Source organism: Grampus griseus (genome assembly GCF_964374135.1).
Source record: "Grampus griseus genome assembly, chromosome: 2".
In the NCBI taxonomy this organism is placed as follows: domain Eukaryota; kingdom Metazoa; phylum Chordata; class Mammalia; order Artiodactyla; family Delphinidae; genus Grampus; species Grampus griseus.
The window spans coordinates 37,607,495-37,626,540 of NC_139018.1; the positions used below are offsets into that span (position 1 = coordinate 37,607,495).

The 19,046-nt window shown below is 41.4% G+C and overlaps 1 protein-coding gene across 4 annotated transcripts in view; it reads right to left on the reverse strand.

Moving 5' to 3' along the window:
- SYNE2 (spectrin repeat containing nuclear envelope protein 2) overlaps positions 1 to 19,046 on the reverse strand; it is a gene marked incomplete at its 5' end in the record, with an annotated part of 272,663 nt that overhangs the window by 238,043 nt on the left and 15,574 nt on the right. For all 4 annotated transcript variants that reach the window (XM_082648159.1, XM_082648158.1, XM_082648156.1 and 1 more), the window contains 5 exons: positions 3,864 to 4,045; positions 8,430 to 8,522; positions 8,612 to 8,689; positions 8,780 to 8,875; positions 9,840 to 9,901. In XM_082648159.1, coding sequence (XP_082504285.1) covers positions 3,864 to 4,045; positions 8,430 to 8,522; positions 8,612 to 8,689; positions 8,780 to 8,875; positions 9,840 to 9,901 — 511 coding nt within the window. The remainder of the gene's footprint in view (positions 1 to 3,863; positions 4,046 to 8,429; positions 8,523 to 8,611; positions 8,690 to 8,779; positions 8,876 to 9,839; positions 9,902 to 19,046) is intronic.

Genomic DNA, 19,046 nt, shown 5'->3' on the forward strand with positions numbered 1-19,046 from the left:
GAGTTTCAGTTTTGCAAGATGAAAAAAGTTCTGCAGACAGATAGCAGTGATGGTTACACAACTGTGAATGTACTTAATGTCACTGAACTGTACTCTTAAAAACTGTTAAAGTGGTAAATTTTGTTATGTATATTTTATCACAATAAAAAAGTTATTTAAAGAAAACCCATCATTTCTTGTCATTATATTTAGAATAACATCTCACACTCTGGCCCACAAGGCCAGACAAGCTTTGCTTCCTGCCTACCTCTCCCACCTTTGCATCTCCCCTCTCTTACAATGCTGCAGTATGTGGCTAGACCACGCTGACTCCATTTTGTCAGCTCCATCTTAGGCCCACAGTCCTACCCGCCTGGTCTCTCTGCATGACCAAGCTTTAGCCTGCTCACAAGGAATGTGCCCAAGCCAGATAAGTTCCCCATCAGCTTTTACCCTTGCCTTCATCTGATATGAAAACTGCAAGAATGCCTTTTGCTGACACAGATGGTTAATGGTCATGAGACCCCAGGGAGAGGAAAAACCCCTGGTTCCTGTTGGTGCAGACATACTTCTCCCTTCACAGTCAGATTCTGCTTTAGCTTTGGCCCCTTTAAATCTCCCTGTACCCCTTTTGAGGGCAGGGAGTACAGCTCTGAATGCCTCTGGATCCCTGTCTGCCTGATCCTGCCCATAAGTTGCCCACAATAAATTTCATAACTGCACTTTATGGAGTTGCCTGTTTCATTCTTCAGCCTTAAAGTTCCTTCTCAGTTCAGAGGATATTATTCAATATCTCCACCTTCCAACATGCAGTAACATTGGCTTCATTTCTGCTTCTCCACAGCCTTTTTAATCCTTCTGCCTGGACACGCTTTCTCCCAGAGATTCATACACCTAAAGCCTTCTCCTTCAGGTCTCAGCTCAAAGGTCTCTTCCTCAGAAAGGCGTACACACTACTATATGTAAAATAGATAACCAACAAGGACCTACTGTATAGCACAGGGAACCATATACTCAATATCTTGTAATAACCTATAATGGAAGAGAATGTAAAAAAAGAATATACATATTATATATATATGTATCACTGAATTACTTTGCTGTACATCTGAAACTAACACAACATTGTAAATCAACTATATTTCAATAAAAATTTTTTAGAAAAAGAAAGGCACTCCATGACCACCTACTATAAGGGCACCCTCTTCCTATCCTTGACATTCTCAACCATATCATAAGTCCTTCCTAACTTTACGGCCAACTATAATTATCATATTTATTCATGTGCCTCTCCCACTAGGGTGCAAGCCCCTTGAGAACAGGGGCTTCTTTCTTGCCCATCATGTTAGACTCACCCACCCTGCAAACAGTGCCTGACATAAAAAGGTGCTTAACATATATATCTCAAACCACTCAATTTGTGTTCAACAAGAGATCACTGAATATTTTGTAAAAGCATATAGTAGCCTACAAAGTGTGGGAAATATTCGAGAACAACTATAGTTTCCTTTAATATCCCATAAAAACACAAGGAAATTCAATGGACTAATTTAAGTATATATCAAAAGTATACATGATAAAAGCTACTCAAGAAATAATCTGCTTCAGATGACCTGGGCTTTCCTGGATCCCTTAGGAAAAAAGCCTAAACTATGATTATGACAAACTACATAGTAGGCAGTGATTTTCGTGTCGTTTAACAAACACTTATATGGTGCCCGTTGTGTCCAGAAACTGTTGCAAATGTTTTATTTAAAAAAACACAATTCTTGTAAAGCACATAATAACCCTATGAAGTAAGTGTTAAGTATTGTCCACGTTTTATGATTAAGGAAACTTGAACACAACGAGATTAAGTGTCTAAGCCTACCAGTTAGAAAGTGCTGGGAGCCAGAACTCAAAACCTGGTATTCCAGCTTCAGCGTGCGCGTGTAAGTACTCAACTAAATTGATGGCTACGGGGGTGGCGGTGGGGCTGAAAGCGGGGCCGGACCCGCCAGAGCGCTAAGAGGGCCAGAGCCGGCTCAGGGCCGACCAGCAGGCACCGCGCTCCATACAGCACCAGGCTGGGAACTCAGCTCTGCCCTGAGGGGCCAAAACAAGTGCCACACAGAATGTGCTGCTGCCGGGCCTTGGAGAGGGCGGGACTGGCTCCAGAGTGACTGGTAGGGTCTAGGCTCATGCAGACATCACAAATGGGGGCCCAATTCATCTCCTTCAGGAATAAAAAAATACCACATATTTCTTACAACATAGCCTTACATCTGAGCCCTAGAGAATCACAGAATATTCCAACAAAAGTTACCCGGTAATACCACCAATGACAGCCAAAACTACAATAAACTCCTGACGAAATACTTAAGAATTACCTACTACATCTTAATACGTTTAGCATAAGCTCTATAGTTGAAAAATAAGGACGGACATGGGGAAAAGGTAAACCTTGGTAAAATATATGGACTTTGAAAGGATTTGAAGCAAATCTGAATATGGTGTAATAATGATTTTCACACATGCTATATTTTGGATCTTTAAAATTTAGGAAACTGAAGTAAAATCATCTCCAGGAAATTCAAGAAAAAGTTCATTTAATATACTTAAAACCTGGAAGATATGCATGTATATTTGTGTCCCCTCACAGAATACAGAGGATGAATGACAACTACAGAAAGGTAAGACAGAAATTAACATCTTAGCCTTTCATTAAGAAGCAGTTACTCAGAAGCCCAACATTTGAGAGGGCTTAGCAACATGTTTATGCCCCTGTTTATCTGGACAATGCTATGATGTGACAAAGAACGCCTTTTGAGCTCTATAGGTCTTTTTGTGGTGGATCTCCTGCGTCCTAATTCCTTATTTTCCTAAACTCCATCCAAGCAGTTGGCTAAATTGAAAAAGTAAATGTATCCCAAGAGCAGAAAACATTTTCCTATGTAAAAAAGAAATTATAGTGGGAGGAATTGGGAGACTGGGATTGACACGTATACATTATTGACACTATGTATAAAACAGACAACGGATGGGAACATACTGTATAGCACAGGGAACTCTACCGAGTGCACTGTGGTAACCTAAACGGGAGGGAAGTCCAAAAGTGAGGGCATAACTACATGTGTATGGCTGATTCATTTTGCTGTGCATTGGAGGCTAACACAACATTGTAAAGCAACCATACTCCAATAACAATTAATAATAAAAAATAAATTAAAAAAAGAAATTATAAGCATTAACTTCCCTTTATCATCTCCTTTTTTTAAAACACCTACTCTCTTCTTTCTTTGTTTCCTAATTGAGCTACGAGTTTCTAAACAATGGGGACCATGGTCCTTCATGCAACCCTATAGAGTTCCAAGGGATAATTTTATGAGCTGGCTACTCATTCACTCATTTTTCATTCATCCACTCAACACGTTTATGGAGCACCTACCAAGAACACATATTAGGCTAAAATTAAGGGAATACACAGTCAACTAAGATAGAGTCCCGACTTTTAAAGAGCTTCTAGTATGGCAAAACTTTTCGAATCTAAATCCACCTTCCAGATGCATAGGGGAATTGTGCCTAAAGAAAAAGATATTTGAAGACTACTTTATTTGCACACAGTAATAGACCACCTACACATGGCAGTGGGAGGGAGGGAAGTTACCCAGATGACACCACCTTCCGGTCTTCAAAACCAAGTGTGGCTGAGCTCACAGAGGTCCACGTGTGGAAGATTCAGTGTGAGAGGAAGGGGGAGAGTGAGCCTTTTCTTTTTATGACAGGGAAGTGTTCAGGTGGGTGTTACTCCTATTTGGCCTGATTTTCAGACCTGGAGGTCGGTAAGGTTGCGCTGGTGGGTACAGCTGCCCTGTGTGTCTCCTCTGGTGGAGCAAACTACTTACATGGCACATTGCTCCTGAGCCCACTGGAGAAGAGCCTTCTTTGCAGACATCTGCCATCTTGCCTGGACTCTGGAGCATTTCTTAGCTGGAGGACTTGAGGTAGGAGATGAGTCGACCACACTCACACTGGCCAGGGAAGGCTGATTGTAATTGCAAGAAAGAGTCCGGGCAAGCTCCTCAATCTAAGGAAGACATAATAATCGTTAACGTGTGTGGAATCATAGGTTAGCAGCATTGAGGCAAAATCTTCAGCCAGAACAAGACCTAAAAATTATCGTATAACAGTGACAGTTTACTCAGGGTGAAATGAGCACTGGGCAAACCTTTGAATAACGGCATTGGCCATCTGGGGCTACACATTGGCTTTGGGGACTTGCTCGCACCCAAGCATATGGCGCTCCACATCAAGGGCAGGCATCCATTCGCCCCCCGCAGCATGTTTATAGAGCACTTCACTGGTGCTCCACGTCTGTCCATCAAAACTGAACTGAGGGGCTTCCCTGGTGGCGCAGTGGTTGGGAGTCCGCCTGCCGATGCAGGGGACACGGGTTCGTGCCCCGGTCCGGGAGGATCCCGCATGCCGCGGAGCGGCTGGGCTCGTGAGCCATGGCCGCTGAGCTTGTGCGTCCGGAGCCTGTGCTCCGCGGCGGGAGGGGCCACAACAGTGAGAGGCCCGCGTACCGCAAACAAAACAAAACAAAACAAAACAACAAAATAAAAAGATAAATCCAGAAATATAATAGAAGTATTATTGAAAGATGTACACTTCTTTGAATGATTGACAGACTCACCAGATAACCAATAATAGTAGGTGTGACCAATACAATGAACAAATTTGATCTGGTTGACATACCCCATTGCACCTAAAATGGCAGAATCAACATTCTTTCCCAGTGCATATAGAATATTTACCAAAATTGACCATGCTGAGCCATAAAGCAAGCCACAGCAATTTTGAAGGACTGAAATAATTCAGATTATATTTTCCAACCACACTGAAATTGAGCTAGAAATCAGTACTAGTGAAGACATAACAAACCTCCAAATATTTGGAAATTAAGCCATAGATTGTGATAGAGCCCATGGGTCAAATGAGAAATCATAATGAAAATTTGAAAATATTTTGAACAGAACAAAAATGAAAATGTTATATTCATGGGTTAAAAGATGCATTATTTAGGGGCTTCCCTAGTGGCACAGTGGTTGAGAGTCTGCCTGCCGATGCAGGGGACACGGCTTCGTGCCCCGGTCTGGGAAGATCCCACATGCCGCAGAGCGGCTGGGCCCGTGAGCCATGGCTGCTGAGCCTGCGCGTCCGGAGCCCGTGCTCCGCAACGGGAGAGGCCACAACAGTGAGAGGCCCGCATACCGCAAAAAAAAAAAAAGATGCATTATTTAAAAGATGTCAGCTTTTTCCAAATGATTCTATACATTCAATCAATCCTCATAAAAATTCCAGCAGGTTACGTGTGTGTAAATTAACAAGTTACTTATAAAATTTGTATGACTATCAAATCAACATGTTATCTACCTTAAGCTTACACAATGGTATATGTCAACTACATCTCAAAAAAATATATACACGGAAATACAAAGAGCAAAGAAGCCAAGATAATCTTGAAGAACGAGCTGGAAAACCACAATATCAGATATCAAGACTGACTGTACAGCTACAGAAATTAATGTAGTATAGTATTGGTACGAGGATAAATAATGGGACAGAACAGACAATCTGAAAATGGAGCCATACCTATATGACTACTTGATTTATGAAGGTGATACTACAGTGCAGTAGGAAAATGATGGTCTCTTCAATTATTACTGTTGGATCAACTGGATAGCCATATGGAAAAAAAAATCTTAATTGCCTTAACATAACATACTCAAACAAATCAATTCATTCTTGAAAGATTGTAGAGCTAAAAGTAAACTGTGAAATGATTAAGCTTTTAGAAATGTGCTGTCCAATATGATAGCCGCTAGCCACATGTGGCTATTTAAATTTAAATTAAATAAACTTTAAAATTTAGTTCCTCAGTCATACTAGTCACATGCCAAGTGTTCAATAGCCACAAGTGGCTAGTGGCTACTGTTCTGTCCAGTGCAGGTACAGAACATTTCCATCACTGCAGAAAGTCCTATTGGACAGAACTATTCTAGAAAATAACATAAGAGAATATCTCCATGGTACTGGCAAAGGGAAAGAATTCTTTAAAGGACATAAAAAGTACTAGCCACCAAAAAAAAAAAGAAGCTGATAAATGTGAACTACATTAAAATTATGAATGTCTGTTCATTAAAGATTTGAGAAAGCAAGCCCACAGAGTCAGAGAAGATATTTGCAATTTATATATACCCAACAAAGGACTTGTATCCAGAATACATTTTAAAACTTCTAAAAATCATTATACACAACAGCATAGCTAAAGTAAAAGTTTTTAATGCCAAGTATTAGCAAGGATTGGAGCAAGCAACTCTTAAACTCTGGTAACTGTGTAAATCACAACAAGTTTGAAAAACTGTTTGGCAGTATCTACTAAAGCTGGAGATCACATGCCCTGCAGCCCAGCAGTTCCAGTCCTAGATAAATATGCAACAGAAGTAAGGGCTTGTACCACCAAAGGGCAGATACAAGAATGTTTTTAGCAGCTTTATTCATAAGAGCTTAAAATTGGCAGCAAAAGAAATGTCCGTCAACAGTAGAATGGTAAATAAGTTCTGGTATATTCATGCAATGGTATATTCATATACAGCAATGGAAAAGAAAGACCCACTGATACCTGCCTCAAGAGGATGAATCTCACAGACATGAAGTTAAGTGAAATAAGTCAGGTAGAAAAGACTATTATATAGTGTATGCAAAATAATTCAGTTATAATTCTGTTTATATGGAGTTTAAAATGCTAAACTAACCAATGATAAAGATCAAAGTAGCCGTTATCTTTAGGGAAGGAGGGCAGGGACTGGGAGAAAGACCTGGGGGCTCTGGGATGCTGGCAATATTCTATCATCTTATCTTCAGTTAAATGGTGGTTACGTGGATGTGTTTAATTTCCAAAAATTCATCAAGCTCTACATTTAAGATTTGTGCAGTTTTCTCTGTGTGTTGTATACTTTTGACAAAAGTTTATTTACAATATTAAAACAAAACTTTAAATTGATTCTTTTTTTTTTTAATTTATTTATTTTATTTATTTTTGGCTGTGTTGGGTCTTCGTTGCTTCCTGCGGGCTTTCTCTAGCTGCGGGAGCGGGGGCTACTCTTCATTTAGGCGCGCAGGCTTCTCATTGCAGTGGCTTCTCTTGTTGTGGAGAACGGGCTCTAGGCACGTGGGCTTCAGTAGTTGTCACATGCAGGTTCAGTAGTTGTGGCTCGCAGGCTCTAGAGCGCAGGCTCAGTAGTTGTGGCGAATGGGCTTAGTTGCTCCGCGGCATGTGGGATCTTCCCAGACCGGGGCACAAACCCGTGTCCCCTGCATCGGCAGGCGGACTCTCAACCACTGTGCCACCAGGGAAGCCCCTGAACATATAAGTTTTTAAGTAGCTACAGAAAATACGCACTAATTCAAAATCCCAGGCCTGAAAGAATGTATTTATCAGCCATAAGTGTCATAAAGTCAGGACTATAACCTACTTATTCCCTGTTATTTTCTTTCTTTCTTTTTGTTTTTTTTGGCTGCATTGGGTCTTCATTGCTGTGTGCGGGCTTTCTCTAGTTGCAGTGAGCGAGGGCTACTCTTCGTTGCAGTGCACGGGCTTCTCGTTTCAGTGGCTTCTCTTGTTGCACAGCATGGGCTCTAGGTGTGTGGGCTTCAGTAGTTTCAGCACATGGGCTCAGTAGTTGCGGCACACGGGGCCCAGAGTGCGAAGCCTTCATTAGCTGCAGCGTGTGGGGCTCAGCAGTTACAGCGCACGGGCTCTAGAGCACAGGCTCAGTAGCTGTGGCGCACAGGCTTAGTTGCTCCACGGCATGTGGGATCTTCCAGACCAGGGATTGAACCCGTGTCCCCTACATTGGCAGGTGGATACTTAACCACTGTGCCACCAGGGGAGTGCTCCCTGTTATTTTCTTACTGTCCCAGCACAAAAGTTAGCACAAAGTAGGTGCTCAAAAATATTTGTGGAATGAAATGAAAGCTATGAGTCAGTCTTGGGACAGAGCTAGATGTTGCAGGATTATTAGATTAGACAAAGGACCTCAAAAGTAGGGAGATTTAACCAAGTTTAATGGGTTAATTTTCAAGAATTTACTCCAGAAGCTTCCTATTCTCTCTTCTGACAGAGTAAATAAACAATAATAAGCAAAAATTTACCATGGCAAGTTCTATTCAGACTGGTGCTGATACCATGGATATTTCAGGATATCATGATAATTCAGCATTCAATTTTCAATTGAAGAATAACATAAGTGGCAAAGGGTCTGCTATATATTTTCCACCTGACAAGACTTCCAGAGGGTCCTATTTCTGGAAGAAGCTCTAGCATCAAGTCACACTTATTGCATTACACTTATTTCATACTGTGGTAATTAGAACAGGAATACTTTTCATATCATCAAACTACTTACATGAAAGTGCAGTATAATTGTCCAAATTAGGCCAAGAATAATGGATGGGTTTCCATCTATAATATCGGTAACGTGAATGTTTATTAGTTTGATCTGGAAAAAAAAGAAACGCATGTTAAAAGGAGAAAATATTTCACAGCATTTATCTCCCCAATGAATTTTCATGTGAATTTCATACTCACTGATCGGTTTTTTAGGAATCTCAGGGCATGTTCTATATTGCTTCTACACTGGAATGTATTAGATCCTTTATCTCGAGGCTATGAAATTCAAGCAAAATATATTACTCACAAATGTGATTTTTTTTTTTTTAATCCACAAAATTTCTTAATGTTGTTTTAAAAGCTTACCAACTGTTGTCCTGAGAGTACTTCCAGCAGGTCCAGGAGGACATGCCCCTTTTTAATGTCTGCGAATAGGTCCGATACAACTGAGGGAGGGGTGTGCTACAAAAGGTCACAAGAAAAGTAATCATTGAAACTTTGGTCCAAAAACACGATAACTTTTAAGAATCTCATAAATGTGCTTTTGCATCTTTGCACAAGCTAAGATTCAGTAGTGATTTTCTTCTTAATTAACAGAATGTAGAAAACACACAAAGTTCCATATCAAAACATGATAAGGAAAGTAGTGAATTTATCTCACAGCAAATTTCCAGTGACACAACACTCTTTCAGCTTTCACTGAGGGCTTAAAACTTGTGCAGTGAAGTGGCATTCATGACGCTCAGAATCAGCCAATAGTGACCCCTTTGGGGAGATTACATGTCCAGAGTAACCTGTTTATGAATTTCCTCTTTTTAGAATGACAAGCACTGTGCTGGGATGGGTAGCCTGGGTGAAGAGGCTCACTCATTTTGTATCTAGGTTATTCCGGGCACCTGGATCACTGAAGGCCAGGATAGCACAGAGATTAAGATCAAGGCCTCTGGGTCCAGACTGCCTGGGTTTGCATCCCAGCACGATCACTTGTAAGCTGTGGGACCTTGGAGAAGTCAGACAACGTCTCTGTACCTTAGTTTCCTTGTTCTCTAAACACAAACAATACTATCTGTCTCAGGATGTTGTGAAGTCACTGAAACATAACGAGTGGTCAGTACATTTAAAGTACTTACAACAGTGTCTAACATAACACTCAACATATATGACTTCTTGTTACAATTTCATTTGATAAAAGAGATGTTACTGCTTTAAATATTTTCTAGCACTGTCTCCCATATCCTTAACAAAAATGCCCCCTTTTTGTGTTGGAAAAGAATAACAGATACATCAAAACAAGATCAAGGTGACATTCAGCACATTTTTTCAACCTTTTACATGTCACCAGTGCCATTTGGGGACCAAAACTGAAGGAACAGGAGGAATCACTTAAATATATATTTATAGCTTGATTTGCTCTCTTTTTCCTCACCTTTGCCAACTGTGAGTTTACCCAGCATGTGAAGGTTTTCTTCTGAGTGTCTTCCTGTTCAGCTATTTAAAAAGGACAATAGCAGTTAGAAAACGAGAAGCCTCAGAAACCATTTGAACAAATCAACGTTTCAAAGGTCTGTCACTCTGGGTACGTGTGTGTATCTCACAATCTTATATACGTTCTAGGACTTAGTTTAAATTTCAGGTGCTTGTCCAAGAAGTGTTTTGGAAATATAGCACGTTGAAATAAGATATTTCTCAAAGCCACCGTTTAACTGCAAGAGACAACAGTTTTTAATATTTTACCAACAAAAGAATTAGCCCCTACGTGACCTTGACAGTGCTGTACAAGAACCTGTGAAGAAAAAAAAGAATTTTTTTTTTCTTTTGTGAAGAAAAAAAAAAGGGTTTCTAATCCAAATGGACTTACAGTCTAAGCCAACACCACACGGTACTTCAGATAAACCCAGAACATCTGAATACATTTTAAAGGGCTCATAAAGTTGCGGCAGTTTAGTCTTGACATTTATCATGAAGAATATATTGTCACTGAATTAACTGTCAATCAGCTGCAATTAGAATCAGAGAGACCTGAGTTCAAATCCTGCCTGTGTTACTGAGTAGCTGTGTGACGTGGGGCAGGTTCCTCGTGGAATAAGGTGAGAAGCACTCACCGCTAGAGACTGTTAGTGGTTCACTCAAAGTGAACAGACCCTTGCACCAAGGAAACACAGAAGTACTAGCTCTCACTATTACTAACCAGGCAGGAGTCCAGGGAAAGATCGGAACACTCGGTGTGGATCCTTCCTTCCTTCCCAGGGCAGGAGAGAGCTCCATCCCAACACCATTCTTCCCCTCACCTCTAGCCCCTCGGGTCCAGCAGACACCCTCAGCCCTGAGGCCAGGGGTTCCCCTGCACACAGGACTGTCTTTCCATTTCCCCAGATCTCCTCATCCTACTGGACAGGGGTGAGAGCAATCCAGACACCCATTCCTCCCTGTGCCTAATGCTTACAGCCTTGTTCCCACCACCTACCGCGGGCTCACCAGATCTCATCTCACTGTGCCTTTGCCCCTCACACACACACACAGTTCACACACTCAGGTCCCCCTCCATTCTCCCTCTAATTTCCAAAAGACTGCACGTCCCCCAATTTTTCTCATCTCCCACCTCTCCTTAACTCCTGAAACCCTTCACTGATGCTGAAATCCATAACAGACAATCAGCGAAATCCCCTACGTGCCCACTACCCTCTTCACCTTTCTGCTCTAATTGAACCTCCACCCTAACCCAGAACTCTGCTTTCCCCACAGCCCTCCCAAGTGACAGCATTGCTTTCTCTTACAGACCTTGGACCACTAGTTCCTTGCTCTTCGCTGCTTCTTCCAGATCATTTTCCACTCTCTTTGTCCCTGAAATGCTCCAGCTTTAACTCTCACGGCATCAGAGAGTCCCCACTATTACAGTCATCTACTTACCTCTGTCATTCCTCATCATTTCTCAAAGGTTTTAGTTCCTTCCCCACTGTTGCTCTTTCCAATGTGACCCCTAATTCTTCGTAATTTCAATACACATACTGGTGAAACTTCCAACCTTCTGGCCTCTCTGTTTCTTGAATTCTTCTCCAATAAATGTGTCTTCTGCTCTGCCTCAACCACTCACTGTCATGGTTATACCCTGACCTTGTCATTACTAATAACTACAACTCATGATCTTGAGTTCATGCATCCCCATCTCTGAACATCATTCCTTATCTTTTCAGTTGATTCTCACTAGTGTCTCAACTCCAACAATCCTTGGAGTCCATCAGCAACTCCAAGCCATCAATTCTGCCAGTTTTACGCTGTCCCTCGCCCCCTTGGTCTCCTTCCTTTCATCCTTATCCATTGTAAATTCCACGATCAATTATTACAAACATTCCCTTGCACCTCTCATTCTGCTGTGTGCTCTTCATCACCACTCTCTGCTCACTCATACCTGCACGCACGCTGCTGAATGTGGCTGGAAGGAAATCCGTAACTGCTGACCAGTCTCATCATGACCGTCAAGTAGGCCCTCAATGCTGCCTGGAAGTCATAATACACTGCCCTCTCCCACTCCTCTAGACAGCAATTTCACACCCTCTCCTTTTTTCTCAAACTCCCAACGCCTCCCCTCCCATCCTTACTCTCAGCTGAGACCTTGCTTCCCCAGGACACTTAGGGATCATCTACTCCCTTGTCTAGTAACCTATCAAAAGGCTCTGCCTCCTGCCTGTTAGCATGGGTGAGCCAGCCTTGCTCAGACCTAAAGCCAATCCCTTCCTTCCCTCATTCACCAGGTCTCATCCCTTTGGAGCTACTCCAGGACCTTTTACTCCTTTCTCTCCTGTATTATCCTCTCCCCGACCCAAGACCATTCCCATTAGTACTGATCCATGCTATTAATTCGCCCATCTAAAACTAAAAACAAAAAACAACCCTCTCTTGACCCCATCAGGTACAGGTCCATTGTGGCAAAACTCCTCAAATAGATTTGTCTATGTTCCTGGTCTCCAGGTCCCCTCCTCCTTCTCTCTTAACTGAACCCACACCAATCATGCCCTTACCATTCCGCTGAAACTACTCTTTCATCAAGGTCACCATGAATCAAGTTCATCAACGACACCCCCAGCCGCCACTAAAACCAATGATCGATTCTCAGTCTTCATCTTTCTGGAGCAATCAGCAGCATTCAGTACAGATAATCACTCTCTCCTTCTGCTTGCAGGCCCCTATACTCTCTGTCTTCCTCCTCCATCACAGGTTGGCTTCTCTCTTTCTCTCACACTTCATGTCCAATGCCTCGGGAAATCCTCTTACATCCACCTTCAAAATATATTCAGGGGGCTTCCCTGGTGGCGCAGTGGTTGAGAGTCTGCCTGCCGATGCAGGGGACACGGGTTCGTGCCCCGGTCCGGGAAGATTCCACATGCCGCGGAGCAACTAAGCCCATGTGCCACAATTACTGAGCCTGCGCTCTAGAGCCCATGAGCCACAACTATTGTGCCCACGTGCCACAACTACTGAAGCCCGCATGCCTAGAGCCCGTGCTCCGCAACAAGAGAAGCCACCGCAATGAGAAGCTCGTGCACCACAATGAAGAGTAGCCCCCGCTCGCCACAGCTAGAGAAAGCTCTTGCGCCCCAATGAAGATCCAAGGCAGCCAAAAATAAATAAATAAATAAAATTTAAAAAAAAAAGAATTATAAAGAACCATAATTTTGTCCTATAATTCAAAATGTTACTCATGTTTTCATTGTTTCCCTAGAATCAGCAGATGATAAGACAATAAATTTTAAACATGTACTGACGCTTACCAAAAAATGTGTTGAGAGCTAACTTTGTTCCTCCATAGAGAAAACTACAGAACAAGTTTTTATGTTTCCAGGATCAAGTTACATGCGCACAAAGTACATTAATCAAGGCCACGTGTATAAGCAGGAAGGGACTATTTCATTATTACAAAAAAGCAGAAATTCAAAACAAAACAAACAACAAGGAAAACAAACAAAGAGGGCTTTTTTTTTTTTTTTTTTTTTTTTGCGGTACGTGGGCCTCTCACTGTTGTGGCCGCTCCCATTGCGGAGCACAGGCTCTGGATGCGCAGGCTCAGTGGACATGGCTCACAGGCCCAGCCGCTCCACGGCATGTGGGATCCTCCCGGACCGGGGCACGAACCCGCGTCCCCTGCATCGGCAGGCGGACTCTCAACCACTGCGCCACCTGGGAAGCCCGAGGGCTCTCTTCTTTATCCTTAAGGAGCCAAGAGAGATTTTTTTTTCTTTCTAGGTGTAAAGTATGGAGAAGAAACTAACCAGGAATACCACCAGGTCCAGGACAGAGAGTCTACACTAACGTTAGGGGAATTATTGTGGGAGAAAGGAATGACCATAGAGGGGGTGAAATGCTGGCACAAAAAGGAATGTAAAGGAGCACTGTGTGCCCAAGGAGTTTGAGTATTGCACATCCACCTGGAAACCTCAGTCATTCTGAACTATTTCCAAGAAAGATGAGGGATCACATGATCATTTCCATGTGATGCTGGACAAAAGGGGTCTTGGTACTGAGCAAACTGAGGACTGTGAACTTTCCTAGGCTGAGAAAACAGGCAGCATATGAGGGCTCTATATGGACTGCTCAACTTGGAGCACCTAGTCTCACATAGGTTGGACTGACCTCTGATAGGGACATAAATTTAAAATAACCAAAAATTTCCAATGAAAACCTTAAGTTATCCCTGTCCTAAATTGATTAAAATCTAAGAGAAACAAGGGGAAAAACAATAAGAGGAGCAGGCAGAACAAATCCCGACCCGAACTCTCCAGTTAGCAAATGAAACCCTCAGGAAAAGGTTTTTAAACTTCATGGCTTTTAACTAACACATTGTTCACCTCTTCATCCTGGAAATCATAACCCTTCAAATGCAACAAGGACCCTTGCTAACAGCAGACAAAGATGTCCCAGGTGCAATTAAACACCTTTATGACTACTCAATTAAATGGTTTCGTCTGTGCCATGTCACTTATCCCTTGACACACTTTTCTCACATTTTCATACTGCCTTATCCCTGAAAAGTGGTATTAATTCAACAGGAACCAGAGCCAAATAGCTCCCCCTATAGCAGGATAAGTAATCTTTTGTTCTTTTCAAAAGCTGACCCATTGGGGAAAAAAATAATTGAGAGCCACATGCTTTAAAGCAACTTAATTTGAGTGGGTGAGATTTTTTTTTAATGTTGGGTTTTATTTTTTAATTTCCAGAGTAACTTTCTAATGAAATAATAAAACTCTTCTCAAAATGACATAAAGAGAATAGGACCTTTTATTTATTTATTTGTTTTTTATTTTTTTAAGACATTGGGGGTACGAGTTTATTAATTAATTATTTTTGCTGTGTTGGGTTCTTGTTTCTGTGCGAGGGCTTTCTCTAGTTGTGGCAAGTGGGAGCCACTCTCCATCGCCGTGCGCGGGCCTCTCACAATTGTGGCCTCTCTTGTTGCGGAGCACAGGCTCCAGACGCACAGGCTCAGTAGTTGTGGCTCACAGGCCCAGTTGCTCCCCAGCATGTGGGATCCTCCCAGACCAAGGCTCGAACCTGTGTTCCCTGCATTAGCGGGCAGATTCTCAACCACTGCGCCACCAGGGAAGCCCCTATTTTTTTATTTTTTTAATTTAATTTTTATTTTATATTGGAATATAGCTGATTTACAATGTTGTGTTAGTTTCAGGTGTGCAGCAAAGTGATTCAGTTATACATACACAAATATCTGTTGTTTTTCAGATTCTTTTCCCATATAGGCAATTACAGAGTATTGTGTAGAGTTCCCCTGTGCTATACAGTAGGTCCCTGTTGATTATCTATTTTATATATAGTAGTATGTATCTGTTAATGCCAACCTCCTAATTTATCCCTCTCTCCCCACCTTTCCCCTTTGGTAATCATAAGTTTGTTTTCTAAGTCTGTGAGTCTGTTTCTGTTTTGTAAATAAGTTCATTTGTACCATTTCTTAGATTCCACATTTAAGTGATATTATATGAAATTTGTCTTTCTCTGTCTGACTTACTTCACTTTGTATGATAATCTCCAGGTCCAACCATGTTGCTGCAAATAGCATTATTTCACTCTTTTTTTATGGCTGAGTAATGAGAAAAAGACCATTTAATCAGCAGACATCAGGGACAGAAAAAGACAAAAACAGACAGAAAATAATAAAATCTATCATAAGGATGAGTTTCTTAAAATGCCAAGGAATAGAGAATGAGAAATTCTCTATTCTGATTTTTAAGGCAAATAAGAAATATATAAAATGCAGGAAAATGTAGTCAGTGAATTTCATTCAGGCCCATATGGCTATCCTAGATTATCATTCTTGGAAAATATCTGGTTGAGTTTCAGAAAGGCATAGAAGGAAAAGGTTTTCTCTAGGTGTCATTACCATAAAAATACATTTAATCTCTGACTTTGTTCTTATTCAATCTGCCTTTTGTGAGCTGGCAACTCATATCCTTAGCTGGAAGGGACCTTAAATGAAAACAAATTGAGTTAAGCTCAATTAAAGAGTGTAGATTTTAAGTTCATTATAAATCTCATTATTAAACTACCAAGGCCACTGTGTCTCAGCAAGGTCCAGTCTCCACAAAAGTTCATCTAAAATGTTGACTCCAGCAGTCCTCCCTGGTAGTAAGAGTTCAAAGGCAGTTACCCAGGCATGAGAATCTCTAATTGGCATTTTCACTTAAACACAGAGCAACAAATTCTTACAATGTGGCTTCTCCAAGAATGTTCTCTACTGCATGAGGTCACCAAGGAGGCTTTGCAGCCTTCTCTATCCAGGAATTTCCCTTCTTCCCTTTCTATTGCTGGGTTATTGATAACAGGTTTATTGCACATGGCACCAGATTTATTACTTGGATCTTTCACTCTCCTCATTAAAATCTTTTGACCACTCCCTAATTCCTTAATGAATAAATTATAGATTCTTAGCCTAACATTCTAGGTCATTCAGAATTTGACTCCAATCAACTTTTTCCTGACTCATCCCCCATGACTTCCCCACTTACATCCTACTTCTCTAGCCAAACTAGAATATATGCAGCTCCCCAGTTAAGTTGCTCTCTTTTCTGAATCAACATGCTATGTACCCTCTGGACTGGCTAATCCTCCCGCATCCCTCTGCATTCACAGAAACCCCAGCACCCAGCACAATGCACATGGGGGGCATTCGATCAACATTTGTTAAAATAAGACATATCCTGTTCAAATGTCCCCTTTGTGAAACAGAAATAATCTCTTCTGGCTCTGGCCTACCACAATACTTTGTTGGGTCTTTTTTTTTTTAATCATTATTAGTATTAGGAAGTAATATATAATCCTCATAAAACATGTTTTATAAACAGTAACAGAATTCAAAGTTAATCTTAACTTTCCCCACACACCCATTTTCCTTCCCCAGAGACAACATTAATTAACAATTTCCTGTGCATCCTTCTAGATTAGACAGGCAAAGAACATAAATTCTAAAGAGCAAGGATTTGTTTTGGTCGGTCACTGGGTTCCTCGCTCCTAGAATAATACCTCACAAGTAGAAGGCACTTAGTCAATACTTGTCAAATGAAAGAATGAATGTATGTGTATGTAAATTAAATTACTACACTTGTCGAATGAAAGAATGTATGTATATGTAAATTAAATTGCCACACATGATATGGTTTCATTTTTTAAGTTGATAATTCAAAAAGCAGCAATTTAAGTACACTATTTAAAGTTAAAAAGCATCTGTTAAGCCATAAGAAATTTTTAAAAAGGAGATCATAAACCTTCCACATTACCAGAAAGGAAGAAAATTATCATTTACCCAGTAAAAAGAACAAAGTAGATACCTATGTGCCAATGCAGGTATATTCTTAAGTGAAAAAGAGCAAATTATAAAATAGCATGTTTATCATCATTCTACCTGTATTTTTATGAAAGGATAGCTACATGAATAACAAACAGTTTTGTTTCTATCTTATGGTAATTACCACTTGCTGCTCATGTACTGCAGTCATGTACCTCTATGTGGTTTCTCTCCTACTCCTTGTATCAACCTTAATATTAAACCCTTATGCTTTTGTGTTTTTGCTTCCCCTTAGACCAGTGCCATGTAGAGAAGAGGTACTCAATACATTTTGCTGATTGAAAGACTTAGTAAATATTAAAAGATTGAGGTTCAAACTGACTTATTGCAAGGAGAAGAATTTATTGGCAACAGTTACTAGGCCTATGTCTTATCCTAATCCTTGTTTTAAAAACCCCTGGGCACAGATGTAGAGAACTAATGTATGGACACCAATTGGGGAAAGCTGTGGGGGGAAGCTGTGGGTGGGATGAATTGGGAGATTGGGATTGACATATATACACTAATATGTATAAAATAGATACGTAATAAGAAGCTGCTGTCTAAAAAAAACAAATAAAATTCAAAATCAAAAACCCCTGGGTAATTTCTTTCTTCTACTAAGAAAATGTCTTGAACAAAAGGGCATGCACTAATGAGACCCTGCTGCTCTCCCCTGAAACAATGCTGCCAACTCAACTCTCTGTGAGACAAGGTAAGAATAACTAAATTCAGACAATAACGCAACACATTTTAGCCATGTGTTCCAACAGCCATCCCAAAGAATCTTACCCAAGCTGTTATCCAATAGAAAGGGAACTGAAAATAAGTCCACCTCTTCTATTGTTTCTCATGGAGATGATAACAAACAAATAAATGAATGAAAACACACAGGCATGCACAATGAAAACAAGAAAAGCCTAAAATATCTGAAGAATAAACAGGAAAAGGCCTGTTACTGAACTACAAAAGGGGAGACTATTAACCAACAGAGAAAGCAGGGGGACAATTTACAACACATTTTCTTAAGCCAAACAAATAAGCAAGTAAGAAAGAAAAATAAATAGTACCAGGACTGAGATCTCACTTATTGAACCGGAAAAGTGAGTTTAGAAGCTAAGTCCTAGCTAACACATCTCGTAAACTCAATGTGCAACCACGTCTCTACTTCAAAATTCTTTTCATTCATGTATTTCCTCCCAGGAGAATCTGTGTTGTCACTATGGAAAAAACAGCACTTGCCTGTCAAACTCAGCATTCCAGGACTGAAATGACACTCTACCTCCCTACTTCTCCCCAAACCCGCCCTCATCTGTGTTTTCATCTCATGGACTTGACACCACCATCCTCTATCAGCCCCAAGTACAGCCTACTGCCAAATCCTGCAAATTTGCCTCCACATGGCTCTGGTATGCACCTCCTTCTCTACATCTGACGGCCCTCTTGCCTGATCTACCGTCAGGTCTGGCCTGGACCATGTCCATGGCCAACCAGGTCTGCTCTGCTCCCTTCAATCTGTTCTCCACTTCAGCCAGTACATCTGACCACAGTACCCTTTCCACCCTTTGATGGTTTCTCTCTGCTCTGAGGATCAAAAGCAAAACAGCCTGTGAGGCTTGCATGGTCCACCCCAGAGCATCTCTCCAGCCTCGGCACTTACAGCTCTCCTCCATGCCCAGGGCTCCAGCCACTCCATCTTCCTTCAGGGCCTTTACAAGCTATGTCCCCTCCTGCCACAGCTGTTTGCACCACCCTGCCCTCTTCACCTACTTGACTTCTAATTACCCTTAGGGCTCAGCTCAATTGTTG